This window comes from Enhydra lutris, unplaced genomic scaffold (genome assembly GCF_002288905.1).
Source record: "Enhydra lutris kenyoni isolate GAN:26980312 unplaced genomic scaffold, ASM228890v2 scaffoldscaffold4, whole genome shotgun sequence".
NCBI classification, from domain to species: Eukaryota; Metazoa; Chordata; class Mammalia; order Carnivora; family Mustelidae; genus Enhydra; species Enhydra lutris.
Window position 1 is genome coordinate 53,950,968 of NW_019154088.1, and position 13,553 is coordinate 53,964,520.

The window sequence follows — 13,553 nt, forward strand, 5'->3', positions numbered from 1 at the left end:
TCTCAAGCAAAGACTTTGAATGAGGGAGAGCACACATTCTGACCCAGCAGGGAGGCACAGTGACAGGGAGAATTTTCTTCCCCGATGTCGGGGGAGGGGCAGAGACTGTTCTTTTCACGTGGTCCTCCCCCATCCACCGTGTTGGCTTCCTTATTGGTCCCCTCTTTTTCCCTTCTCTGCCTGTCAACCTTCTCCCCGTTTGTCCCTGCCATAGCAGAACTTAAAAATGCTCTCCATTCAAACGCCTGGTCATGTGTGTAGGACCTTATGTTATTTAAGCATTAAAGTGCTCAGAAATGTGAAAATTCAGAAAAAGATAGGATGTCTATAGATGAGCAAGTCACAGTGAGTCTCTCCTTGGGATGATGAGATCAGAATTTCTAGGCATTAGGCACTGACAGGTGGCAAATCTGGACTGAAGTTAGAAGCTGGGGACACTAGTAAATTAATTATGCTCAACATTGGGTCACCTAGGTGGCTCCATCATTCAAGCATCTGTCTCTTGATTTTGGCTCAGGTCATGATGTTAGTGATAAGAAAAAGAACTGAAAATTCTTTCATACAATTCGAGAGAAAAGAAGAAAATAGTCAGAGGATCTGATGCTATGGGACAACTTCTGTTTCCAGTCTTACATACTAACTCTCTTCTCCCCCTTCTGCCATGAGAGCTCCGGGAAGTGCCTTCTTGGCAGATGGTTAATGAGTCTACAAGGAAAGTAAGATGAAGGATCTCAGAATTTTCTGGCAATGTTTACCTCTCCTATGGAGGAGCCCTCTGGAGAATATTCCTTTCAAAGACCATGTTTTCTGCTTAACAATAATAGCTCTTTGATTTGGTTTCCGACATAGCCAACTTCAACCTACTTGCCCTCACAGGTGGAGGTGTCCTGTCCAATCACAGGTTTTGATAAATTCGGAGTTAGTCAGACATAAGGGATGTGGTGGAGATGAAGTTGATTCCCGAAACAACATTCCTGTCAGCAGCAACCTCTTGTAAATGTGTTATCTTAAATAAAGCCAACTTGGCATGCTTTGAGGTGTTCTGAGGTACAACCTCCCATACTAAACTCTTGTTTTTATCAGCATGTGTATCTAAACCACGGGAGCATTGGAGTAGAACATGCATGCTATGGATAAGCCATTTTCAAACAGGGAGAATTTTAGTTTGATACTCTTGTTCCCTGAAATTGCTTATGAAATATTGTTATTAAAAAAGACCTTGTGTCCCAACATCATGTCTATTTGATGGGAATCAAATACAAAGTATCCTTAGCAATTACAAACAGGTGTAAGGCTTATTTCTGTCCTCCAAACCAGAAAACATTTATTACTTTTACATAGGTTTTGCTTAATTTTAATTGAATAGTCATGGATACCGTGGAAAATCAGCACACAGTGTGACTTTAATATTTTTGGGTGCTTCTAAGCTGGTGATAGAAAGTGGAAGTTGAAGATAGACTCTTTGCAGTTTGTTAAGTTTTTAAGAATAGTCTGTTAATGCACTTCTTTTCAGGAAATACAGGGCAAGAAAGAAAGGTGATTTTGGCTTCTCCAAGGTGAGTTTGTTGTCATTCTGCCAAGGAACAGTAAGTGGGTGTAGAGAACTGTCCCTCTCCCACTGCCATCCACTGAGGTCTTGACTACTGTTTTGTCTCCGTGATTAGAGTGACTGTCCTGGAAGTTATTCCTTCCCTCTAGGCCTTTCCTCTTCAAGAAGCTGTCTGTCAGCAAAGGTTCTTTGACCCAAATGCTGCCTTTTGCCTTCATCAAGTGCTGGGCAACACTGGTCCTGCCAGCTTCCTGAGCTCTCCAAGATGGGGCTGAAGAAGCCAAGTTTAGTACAGAACAACTACTAGAACCGTGGCACTACCAAGTTCATAGCTGGTGAACCAATAGTGAAAGTCCCATGTGCTCCCAACCAGCAAAGAACAGCATCTTCTAAACCTCAGGGCTGGCCTGCCTGGGTGGCTCAGTTTGTGGAGCATCAACTCTTGGTTTTGGCTGAGATCATGGTCTCAGGTCATAAGACTGAGCTCTGTGGCAGGCTCCCTGAGTCAGACTCTCCACTCAGTAGAGAGTCTGCTTGAAATTCTCTCTCCCTCTGCCCACCACCCAACCCCGACCCTGGTCAAAAATAAATAAATAAATAATCTTTAAACCATTAGGGCCAAACTTCCTTTTTTGTGAAACCAGATCATTTTATCTGCTTAGGTACCACAGTGTCCTGAATATTGAGCAAATATTTTTGTAACAATTAATCTTATGAAGACATGTTCTTTTCTGGGCTTGAGCCACTGGGATATTCCCTTAAAGCATGACTTTCAGAGATAATTCTGGATTTAAATCTAGATCCTGTTATTTAGACCTGTGTGACCTTGGACAAGTCATTCAACTTTTCTAAACTTGTTTCCTCTTGTGTTAACATGGGAATAATAACACTGCCTTAAAAGATACATGTTACCAGCAGTGATGATGAATTAAGATAAGATCTACAAAAGCACCAGCACAGTGCCTGGCATGTGACAGACATTCAGTAATTTTGGGGGGGGGGTGCTGATTCTCTTTCTTAGTGCTGATGTATTCATTACCAACCTTAGATCCTGGCTTTCCACACTCCCCTAGTCAACTCAGTTCATCATGCCACAGAGAAGAAATTATGCAGTTTCATAAAATTATTTTAAAACATCTTGCACTGGCCCTTTAACATGAAACCTACCTGAACTTTTTCATCGGAGACTGTTTTTCTTGAGCAGTGGCCAGATGACCGGAATAATAGACTGGGAAAAACATAATGTTCCAGTTTGTTGAAAACCAAGTCATGAAAAATGGACAGTAGAAGTTCTTGTAAGTAATTTTTACAATCTGTGTGGTTCCAACCCAAGACGATGACACTGACAAGATGATCAAGAGTCCCCAGACGGCCTTCAGAACCATGGACGTGCAAGACTGGCAGCGAGCCTTGATTCTGTTTTCTTGGCTGCTGTTCTCAGGATGAGTCTGCGTTCCATCATCCCCTGAGAACAGGAGAGGAATACAGATGTGTGGAAATCAGGTTATAGGACAGCAACCAAAGAGGCAGACAGTAGAATCATCAGGGTTTTGCTTTTTTATCATCATTTAAAGAGATTAACTCTGGCTCCCTTTCTCTCCTGAATCTTTGCTCTGTAAGGTACAGTATGGATCTTGACCCCCATCCGTTGTTAAGGCCATGACAATGCTCATGAACTTGGTGGATGCTGTGCTATTCTTCCAGGTACTCTAATCACTTCTTCATGAAAGCATTACATATCTCAGCTCCAAAGACTTTGACTTGGCCACATGACCTGCTTGGTCTAATCAAACATGAACAGAGAGATGTGAAGTAGGCTGCCTCCCAGGAGAACTTTAAGAGGCATCACAAGGTCCCATTAACCTCTCCTGCTCATCTTCTCTGTCATTAGAATAGAAAAAGCCAAATAGGAGCTGCCCTTTTAGTCTCTGTGGGAGAATGAGCAGAGCCCAGCCAAAGCAGCCCTGTATCCGTTGACATGAAAAGTAATTGAGAAATAAGTATTTGTTGTTATACTTTACCAAGATGGGTTTTTTTTTCCCCCTGAAACTGCAGCAAAGCTGACTATTAAATTGAAAAGCACTGTGTCCCAAGAACAGGGCAAATCCTGACTACACAAAGTCATTTCCCACCTTGGAACAAATTACAATTTAATGTATTTCTGGGAGCACAATGTGTTCTGCTTTGTATTTTTACATTCACTAAGAAAATTTAGTAGTATTTTTTTACATTAAAATAGTCAAAATTCTCTAAAAGTAACAATCATAAAGGCCTTCTTTCTTGATAGAGAAACAAATTCAACACAATAAATTTATGCACTTGTTGGGAGGTTAAAAGAGAGAAGTCACTGAGTCCCCAAGCTGAGATCCCAGGTGTTAGAATACCAAGGGAAGGGAGACAGAATTGTCTGCAAGTTCTCTCCTGTCTCCAAGCACCTCCTTTGAGCACAGGGTTTGTCCTAGGAGTTAAGAAAGTGGTATAGGCTGCAGATTGTAAGTGGTAGTGGATGGGTTTCTTACTTTCTCTCTCCAGAACCTACTCTCTCTCCCACTAAATGTGGTCCAATTGCTTAATAAGCCAGGTATGACCACCCCCCTGGGGTAAAAACTTTCATCCAGGTAATGCTTTCTAATATAATTATTTGGGAAGGGAGTAGCAAGCCTTGAGGGTGAATTCTGAATTGGGGAATATAAACCGAGCAATGACAAACACAGCAATTACTGTATGACTTCAAAGTCTTCGGAACGGTACTGGATTCTCAGGGCCTAGGCCTCTAGAAGATGAAAACTGGTCTTCTTTTATTTATGTGTTCAGCAAAATCTTATAGAGATCACCAGGAGCTAGTTAGCTATTTGGGTCCTAAGGGTTCAAAGATGAAAGACCTGAGCTCATGGCCTAGTGGTAAACCAGAAAACACATCCAAAATATTGTGTTAGGGCCAACAACGGCAGATACAAGGCCATGTGGAAACAGAAGAGAGGCACTGGTTAAGTGATGGGGAGGGAAATGATCGGGAGAAACTTCCATGATGTAGTAACGTTGACATGAGTCTGGAAGTGTGAGCCAGCTAGCTCTCTTTACTGTGTATAGACAATTCCTGCTCTTGATAACAGTCCTGCAAATCCTCTCTATAACCATGTGGCTTATGCAGAGAGCAGAGGGGAAAAATATAAAGTGAGTGAGAGGGTGGAATAAGAGACTCTTGTCTTGGGAGTCTGGGAAGCAAACGTTAACCTACCCAGTAAAGTAGGTATTACCACTCCCATTTTACAGATGAAGAAACAGACTTGTGTTAAAAGTTGTCCAAGGTTGAACCTACGTTGGCATGACTCTAGGGTCCAAATCCTTTTATTCTGAATACTCATTCTGTCTAGGTTTCAGGCTTGAGCTCTTCATTCAACCCCTGGAAATTTCAGAAATGGTCTGGAGAAAAAATTCTGTTTCCTATCAGGAATGGTAGCCTGGCATGAGGCTGAAGAGGAGGGATGCCTAAGAGAAAGGTGGACTGTTCAGATTACATTATTCTCGGGGACCATCTCACCAAGGAGGAATGATTCTACAAAGGTTATCAGTATCCCATTAAATTGATACCTGCCTTTGCTGTCGCTGTCTTCAAAGACTGCTTGGTGCCACCATCGTACCATGGACAGTGCTCTTGATGCCACCAGTAGTCACCTAGATCCCCCCATAGCATTGACCCATTCTTCTGCTAGCTAGATTTAATTGTTGCCAATTCTTTAATTTTACCATCTATCAATATCATAGAAAGACTGGGTCTTCAGAGCTCTTTTATTTTTCTGGTGGTTTTAAATTCTCTGTAGTCCCGCTTAGATGTATGGTTTTGTATAGACCATTAAAACTGATATACCAGGAATTCCATCCATAACCATGAAACTTGGTTAGAGTCATTAATGACAGAGGCCACTGGAATTTGGAAACCTGAGTGCAACCATTGTATGGCCCTGAGCTCATGTTTGATTCCAGTCTTAGCTTCTTTATCTGTCAGTAATAACACCTGTCTCGTGGGATTCGTTTTGAGGTTAAGTACATCACATTCATGAAAGCATGGTGAGTTGCTCTTCAGATCATTCTCCTTTTCTCTTTTTTCTTCAGTGCCCTGGAATACCCCCCCAAGTGCCTTGTGAATCATCGCACAAAGTAAATTATGTCCTGTGTGATCTTTAATGGTATAGATTTTAAAATTTGTAGTCTGCCTATGATAGATAGAGCAAGTCTTTATTAACCAGTATATTTAATTAACTGGAACATTCTATTCTGCAGATAACTGGGATAATAGGAATATAACTGCAACTTATTAAAGCCAATTAAAACTTTCTGAAGACTTAAGATGTCATTTTCTTCATTTTTAAAAAGAACCTCAGCCTTGGGGTCAGTAGCTGCTGAGATACTGTTTTAAAATACTGTCACTTTTTGAAAAATCTTTTCATATATATATATATATATATAAATATATATATATATATATATATATAAAACCAACCTCTTCTCAAATTAGGAGAGCCCTAGAAGAGGCTTTTCTATTTCTTGTATATCTTTGTTGACTGTTCCCCATCCATACTAAGCACCCTGAACTCCATTCTTTTCTCGAAGTTCTGTTTTATTTTCAACTACCCATTTATTTTGGATGGAGTCTTTTGTTGTTTTTGCTGCTTTGTTATTGTTTTTAAGAATGCAAGATATTTAATATGTTATTGACCAAACCGAAGGAATGAGTGGAAGGATACTGAAAATGCAGGTGGCAGAGATGGAGAGGAGGTGATCATGGATGTGGCAAAAGGAATTGACATTGGAAAGGTAGAAACACGCATGTTAAAGGTGGCCCCAAAATATGGTAATTGGCAAACAAAAGAACAGAGACATCGCGGCACAGAGGAAAGCATCTGTTGGCATAGGATTGTTGATTGTTTTCACTCTTTTCAGAAGTGGAAGGGCAATCACATGACAAGAGGAAGTGAGTGAACTGGGAACTTGAGCACATTCTCTGTGGAAGGCAATGAGATGTCCACCGCCAAGAAGGACAGAATGGGCAGCAGCCTAGTGGACTCAGCTACATCGGAAAATGATAAATTTGCCAGGAAATCCCTGGATCTGCTATCAGATTTATCTAGCAATTCTAGTAATCTGAGTAACTTGGTCAAGCGGACGTGAGGAAAGGCTAGAGGTCTTGATTGACCAGTAAATGCTGATCAGGGAGGCAGTGCAGTGTCCTGAAGAAGACGTAAAACTAGGAAAACTAGAAGGGTTCCAAGGAATGCCAGTTGTGACAAGCACAAAAACAGAGTCTGTGATTTTACTGCTGTTTTTAATCTCAGAGAGGGAGTGCGCTATTACTGCATCCCAGGGTTGAGATCAAAGATGCAGTGGTTTGACATCTTCAAGATGAGAAAACTAGTCACCTCATAAACTTAATTGGATGTCACTGTTTAATCATGTGTTAAGCCCTTCAACAACTGTCTCTGGTGTCCAGTTTCTCTGCTATACTGTACACCACTAATAGATCCTATCTATACATTTCCCTTCTTCCTTCTTCCTTCTTCCACTTGATAAACCTTCCCACTCCCACCCCTGAGAGTCCATGTAACATCTCTGTGTTCTGGGCCAATGGTACCATCTTTCATGGCTGGTTAGAAGGTTACCTAGATGTACTATTATTTAAGAGGAGGTCACCAGGGTACCTGATCTGTTTGGCCTTTCGACTCTGTGTCCGCAAACTCCAGAGGATCCTCGGCTCTGAAGTTCAAGAATAGGAGCAGAAGAATCTTCAGTGGCAGAAAGAGGGGACAGTTGTCTGCTGATACCACTGTGGGAACTGGGGCAGTTGGCTCCTGGTTTACATCGAGTTACTGATGATCTGGAGGTACCTGGGAAGAAAGAGTTCATACCGGTTTGAGGACTTCCCAGAGGAAAAACTGGAAACAGATTTAAGAAAAAAAAAATTTTTTTTTTTTAAAAGAGAGAGAGAACAAACAAGGGTGAGGGACAAGGGGGAAGGATAAGCAGAGTTCCCACTGAGCAGGGAGACCAGTCTCAGGACCCTGGGATCATGACCTGAGCTAAAGGCAGAGGCTTCACCGACTGAGCCACCCAGATGCCCCCAAACCGGAAACAGATTTTAAATGCCTTGGCAGTAAAATACATGGCAGCAGGAGTCACAGTCCCGATATCAGGGACATTCATTGAGCTCAATTGTAATTTTATAAGAGGGGCTCTTAAAAAGAAAATTCTATACTGGCAAGGTCTGTGTCCCTAAGATAAAGAGTCCTTTTAGATAAATCTGTCAACCAAAAACCAACTTTACAAAATGGTGTTTGGGTGGATACATCTGCTCTGAATTAGAACTGATAATGTAGTCAAATAGTTAACCTCAAGGGAAGGAAATGGTTCTGTCACAGTTGCTTTTTCCCTTTTCCTCCTAAGATTGACTGTTAAATTCTTAATCCATGAAACTGCCCATGGTGTTTCCTGTGAAGTCCACTCTATATTTTTCCATTGGATTGGTCAGAAAAATCCAATTTGTTTGTGTCTCCTCAATCACCTCTGGCTTCTATCCACTCCCAGAGGAAAACCCAGCCTTCAGGATCCTCCATAGGCCAAGCCCCTCCTGATCCTGATAAGTCTTCCATGCATCCCCGCCCAGGATGGGTCGGCTTCATGGGCCTTTGGACATGAAGTCACCCAGGGGTCAGAAGGACCTCACACACCTCCCTCCCAACTGTGTATATTTGCCATGTGGAAGTTCTTTTATCTTTTTTTTTTTTTAATTTAATTCAATCAGCCAACCTATAGAGTACCTCATTAGTGTTTGATGTAGTGTTCGATGACTCATTAGTTGCATATAACACCCAGTGCTCTCACATCACATGCCCTCCTTAATGCCCAACACCCAGTTACCCTATCCCCCACCACCTCCTTTTCTGCAACCCTCAGTTTGTTTCCTAGAGTCAAGAGTCTCTAATGGTTTGTCTCCCTCTCCGATTTCTTCCCATTCAATTTTCCCTCCCTTCCCCTATGATCCTCTGAGCTATTTCTTATATTCCACATATGAGTAAAACCATATGATAATTGTCTTTCTCTGATTGACTTATTTCACTTCGTATAGTACCCTCCAGTTCCATCCATGTTGATGCAAATGGTGGGTGTTCATCCTTTCTTGACGGCTGAAGTAATATTCCACAGTATATATGAACCACATTTTCTGTATCCATTCATCTGTTGAAGGACATCTTGGCTTCTTCCACAGTTTGGCTGTTGTGGACATTGCTGCTAGGAACATCGGGGTGCATGTGGTCCTTCTTTTCACTACATCTGTATTTTGGGGGCAAATACCCAGTAGTACGATTGCTGGATTGTAGGGTAGCTCTATTTTTAACTTCTTGAGGAACCTCCATACTGTTTTCCAGAGTGGCTGCACCAGCTTGCATTCCCACCAACAGTGTAAAAGTGTTCCCCCTTCTCCACAGCCTTTCCAACATTTGTTGTTTCCTGTCTTATTAATTTTAGCCATTCTAACTGCTGCTCTCTCATTGTGGTTTTGATTTGTATTTCCCTGATGACAAGTGATGTGGAGCATTTTTTTTCCTATGTCTGTTGGCCATTTGTATGTCTTCTTTGGAGAAGTGTCTGTTCATGTCTTCTGCCCATTACTTGGTCAGATTATTTGTTTTTTGGGTGTTGAATTTGATAAGTTCTTTACAGATCTTGGAATCAGCCCTTTATCCGATATGTCATTTGCAAATATCTTCTCCCATTCCGTAGGTTGCCTTTTAGTTTTGTTGACTGTTTCCTTTGCTGTGCAGAAGTTTTTTATCTTGATGAAGTTCCAAAAGTTCATTTTTGCTTTTGTTTCCCTGGCCTTTAGAGACGTGTCTTGCAAGAAGTTGCTGTGGCTGAGGTCAAAGAGGTTACTGGCTGTGTTCTTCTTTGGGATTTTAATGGGTTCCTGTCTCACATTTAGGTCTTTCATCCATTTTGATTTTATCTTTTTGTATGGTGTAAGAGAATGGTCCAGTTTCATTCTTCTGCACATGACTGTCCGATTTTCCCAGCACCATTTATTGAAGAGACTGTCTTTTATCAATTGGATATTCTTTCCTGCTTTGTTGAAGATTAGTTGACCATATTGTTGAAGGTCCCTTTCTGGGGTCTCTATTTTTTTTTAAGATTTTATTTATTGATTTGACAGAGAGCGAGAGATCACAAATAGGCAGAGAGGCAGGCAGAGGGGGAGAGGGAAGCAGGCTCCCCGCTGAGCAGAGAGCCCGATGAGGGGCTTGATCCCAGGACCCTGAGATCATGACCTGAGATGAAGGCAGAGGCTTAACCCACTGAGCCACCCAGGAGCCCCGGAGTCTCTATTCTGTTCCATTGATCTATGTGTCCGTTTTGGGGCCAGTACCTGGACATGATGTCCTGATGATTACAGCTTTTCAATACTGCTTGAAATCAGGCATTGTGATGCCCCCTATTTTGGCTTTCTTTTTCAACATTCCCCTGGCTATTCGGGGTCTTTTCTGGTTCCATACAAATTTTAGGATTGCTTGTTGCAGCTCTGTGAAAAATGTTGATGGTATTTTGATAGGGATTGCATTGAATGTGTAGATTTCTCTTATCTTTTAACTTGTTTTTTATAAGTAATTTCCAATGGGATAATGGAGCACAAACAATGGGGCTTGGGCTCAGAGCCTCTGCTCAGGTGTGGTCTTGCCTCCAGTTGCCTCCCCACCTCCTGGGGTGGGTTTTCAGCCACCACTCCCATGTCTTTGTTTAGCAATCCTACAGGGACCTGGATACAGGCAGGGGGAGTTTTGGGATCTCAGAGTGAGACCCCCAGTGTCTGTGGGGGCTTGCTCTCACCCAGCAAGTATCTCTGTGTCTAAGGGAACAGATGTTAAATAGCAAATAAAAAATACTATGGTTAAGAGGAGAGAGAGAGAGAAGGAGAGAGAGAAAGAGAGAGAGCATAACAAAGGAAAAAGCCATTCTCTGCTTTTTGAAAAAGGGACTCTGCATTTTGACTTTGCACTGGGCCTCGAAATGACACAGCTGGCCTTGCTCAGACCTGAGCACTCCATTCCAACTAGGCTGGTTCTGGCTGTGTTCTGACACCTTCCTCTCACTACTGACAACTCTCAAGTCTTTAACTGGGTTGTGCCTCCACCTGGAACATTCTGAATCTACCCAAATCTTTAAACACTATGATCAAATCCTGATTGGTTCATGCAGTCTTTGCTGTTAAATCGCATGCACCTGTACTTATTTTGAACGTTTACTGTCTGAGCTCATTTGACGATAGTCTTCACTCACTGCCCCAATGCTTCACTTTCTCCTGTGTGAATCCTTTTACTCCCTCCACCTGCAGAGGCTGCTTGGCTTTGTCCTCTCTCTCTCTCTCTCAGTAAACTTTTAATTTTGAAATAATTTTACATTTACAGAAAAATTGAAAAGATAGTTCAGGGAGTTCCCCTATGCTCTTTAGCTAGTTTCCTCTAATGGTAACATCTTGCATCCACCCCCCTCGTGCATTTGTCAAAATTAAGAGATTAACATTGGCGATTACTCTTTATCACACTCCAAACCTCATTTGGATTTCCCTAGCTTTGTCACTAATGGCCTTTTCCTGTTCTGGGACCCCACTCGGGACACCACATTACATTCAGCCATTGTGTCTCCTTAGCTGCCTATGTTTGTTCACTGAGTACATTTATTTTTCCTTGAAAGTTAAGAGTTTCTCTATTTCCATGGATATAAGCGGAAGAACAGAGGCCATCCTCCTCACTGGTCATGAAGGTTCTTTCTTGGTGTGGTGCTTGTGAGATGGTAGAAACCAGCAAATGAAGAGCAAAATCTTGAAACAGCAATTGCATCTTGGTTTTAGTTTGATTTTGAATAATCATGTCACGTACTATGTGACTCATCACTTGAAGTATTCAAATCAGAAACTCAAGAAGCAGGGACATTCAGAAAAAGAAAGCCTGAGTTCCTGAACCATGATCTCCAACAAGCACCTAGCAAACAGCGGAGTAACTTGGCTGTGAGTGCTAGTTCTGCTGTCTGGCCCTCCCTATCTATGACAAAGGGTATCTTGTTTTCTTTTCTTTTTTTCTCAGTCTTGGGGAAAACAAAAAGAGGTTTATAAAAATAGAGTTAGCCATACCATCTACTATTAAATGTCTTAAAGTTGGCCTTATTGAGACGTATTATCTAATCTTGGATTCAAAAGAATAAAAAATGTATGGCTACTCAAATAAGCAACAGAAGAATTACATATTGATTATTATGCTCAAATTAATGTTATGTTAATACTGTTGCCATAAAAGTGTCAAAAATAGGGGCACCTGGGTGGCTCAGTGGGTTAAGCTTCTGCCTTCGGCTCAGGTCATGATCTCAGGGTCCTGGGATTGAGCCCCACATCAGGCTCTCTGCTCAGGGACCCTGCTTCCCCCTCTCCCTCTGCTTGTCTCTCTGCCTACTTGTGATATCTCTCTCTCTGTGTCAAATAAATAAATAAAATCTTTTTTAAAAAGTGTCAAAAATACATAAGGTTCTTATTTTACGTATCCAAGATGTTTACTGTGCTCGCAACTGTGCTTCGCAACTGTGTTTCTAATTAAATATTTCTAATTCAAGGAGAAGAATGTCTAAAACTCAGTGAACTCTCATTTATTTATGCTCTTCAAGAGGGGCTAACGTTCAGATACTTCAAGAGTCATTTTAATTTATCTTTCAAGTATTTTTCATAATTTATTTTACACGAGTTGTGCCTCCTCTTGTTTTCTTACGTGAATATCAGGTTTCATTTTGTGATCATTTAACAATTATAGGTGGAAAGGAGGAAATCCAAAAATAGGGTGGGAAGTTAGTTGAGCAAGAATTGAGATAAGTCAAGCAGAGAGAGTCAATTATCATATGGTTTCACTGATTTGTGGAGCATAACAAATAGCATGGAGGACAAGGGGAGTTAGAGAGGAGAAGGGAGTTGAGGGAAATTGGAAGGGGAGGTGAACCATGAGAGACTATGGACTCTGAAAAACCACCTGAGGGTTTTGAAGGGGCGGGAGGTGGGAGGTTGGGGGATCCAGGTGGTGGGTATTGGAGAGGGCACGGATTGCATGGAGCACTGGGTGTGGTGCGAAAACAATGAATATTGTTACATTGAAAATAAATTTAAAAAATTAAAAAAAAAAAAGAATTGAGATAAAATATGGGCCATAGTTACTAAGAAGTTGGTAAATCACGCGCAGCTGGGAGTGTTGGATTTGTAAGCCAAACAGTGATTTCTCTTGTTTCCTCATTTTCACTGGCTTCTGTACCACCTGGTCCATATGCAATAAGGCTCAACACCCATTTCCTGCAGCCATTTGCCTCACACTGGTTGATTTATGGAAGAGATCTGAGAGCAGGCGAGCCACTGGAGACATTTAAATCATTGTCCTAAAAAGATAATCTTTAAACTTCAGAGCCAAGCCCAGAGGCCATGTTCAGAGCTTGGGCCATGAAATAGTCATCTCCAATCCTGGAAAACAAAAACAGTGCCCCATGCTACATGGTTGTGTACCCTTCAATTACTATAAAGCCACTCTGACAAAAATAATATTCAGAACGTCACCTGGGATGCAGTCAAGGATCATAAATAAATCATGTCTATTTTCTATTTTCTATGCCACAGTGAGTGCCTGGGCATTGCAAATTCAGTTAGTGAACAGTGTTCAGACTTTAATAGGTATTGAGAGTAAACTGAATTAGAAGTGATAGGTTGGAAGCCTCTCATTAGTCACACCAGATCATCCCCCCGCCCCTTGTAAAGACAACTATTCACCTGAGCCAGCCCTAGGAGTGGGGCCATCTTGGTGCCATTCTTCATATTTTCCAGGCACAAGAATATAGTTTCTTCATTTGCACTGGTTAGGCTCTGCATGTTACCCAAATCGATTTACCTCAACAAGTAGTTATTAAGCACCCATTCTAGGCAGGTATTGTGTTCAGA

General features: G+C 41.6%; 1 protein-coding gene across 1 annotated transcript in view; it reads right to left on the bottom strand.

The window, feature by feature from the left end:
• LOC111140140 (solute carrier family 35 member F4) overlaps window positions 1–13,553 on the bottom strand; it is a 235,191-nt gene that overhangs the window by 19,970 nt on the left and 201,668 nt on the right. Inside the window, exons 2-3 of the mRNA XM_022492497.1 lie at window positions 7,246–7,431; window positions 2,717–3,014 (exon numbers count right to left, since the gene is read on the bottom strand). Coding sequence (XP_022348205.1) covers window positions 2,717–3,014; window positions 7,246–7,431 — 484 coding nt within the window. The remainder of the gene's footprint in view (window positions 1–2,716; window positions 3,015–7,245; window positions 7,432–13,553) is intronic.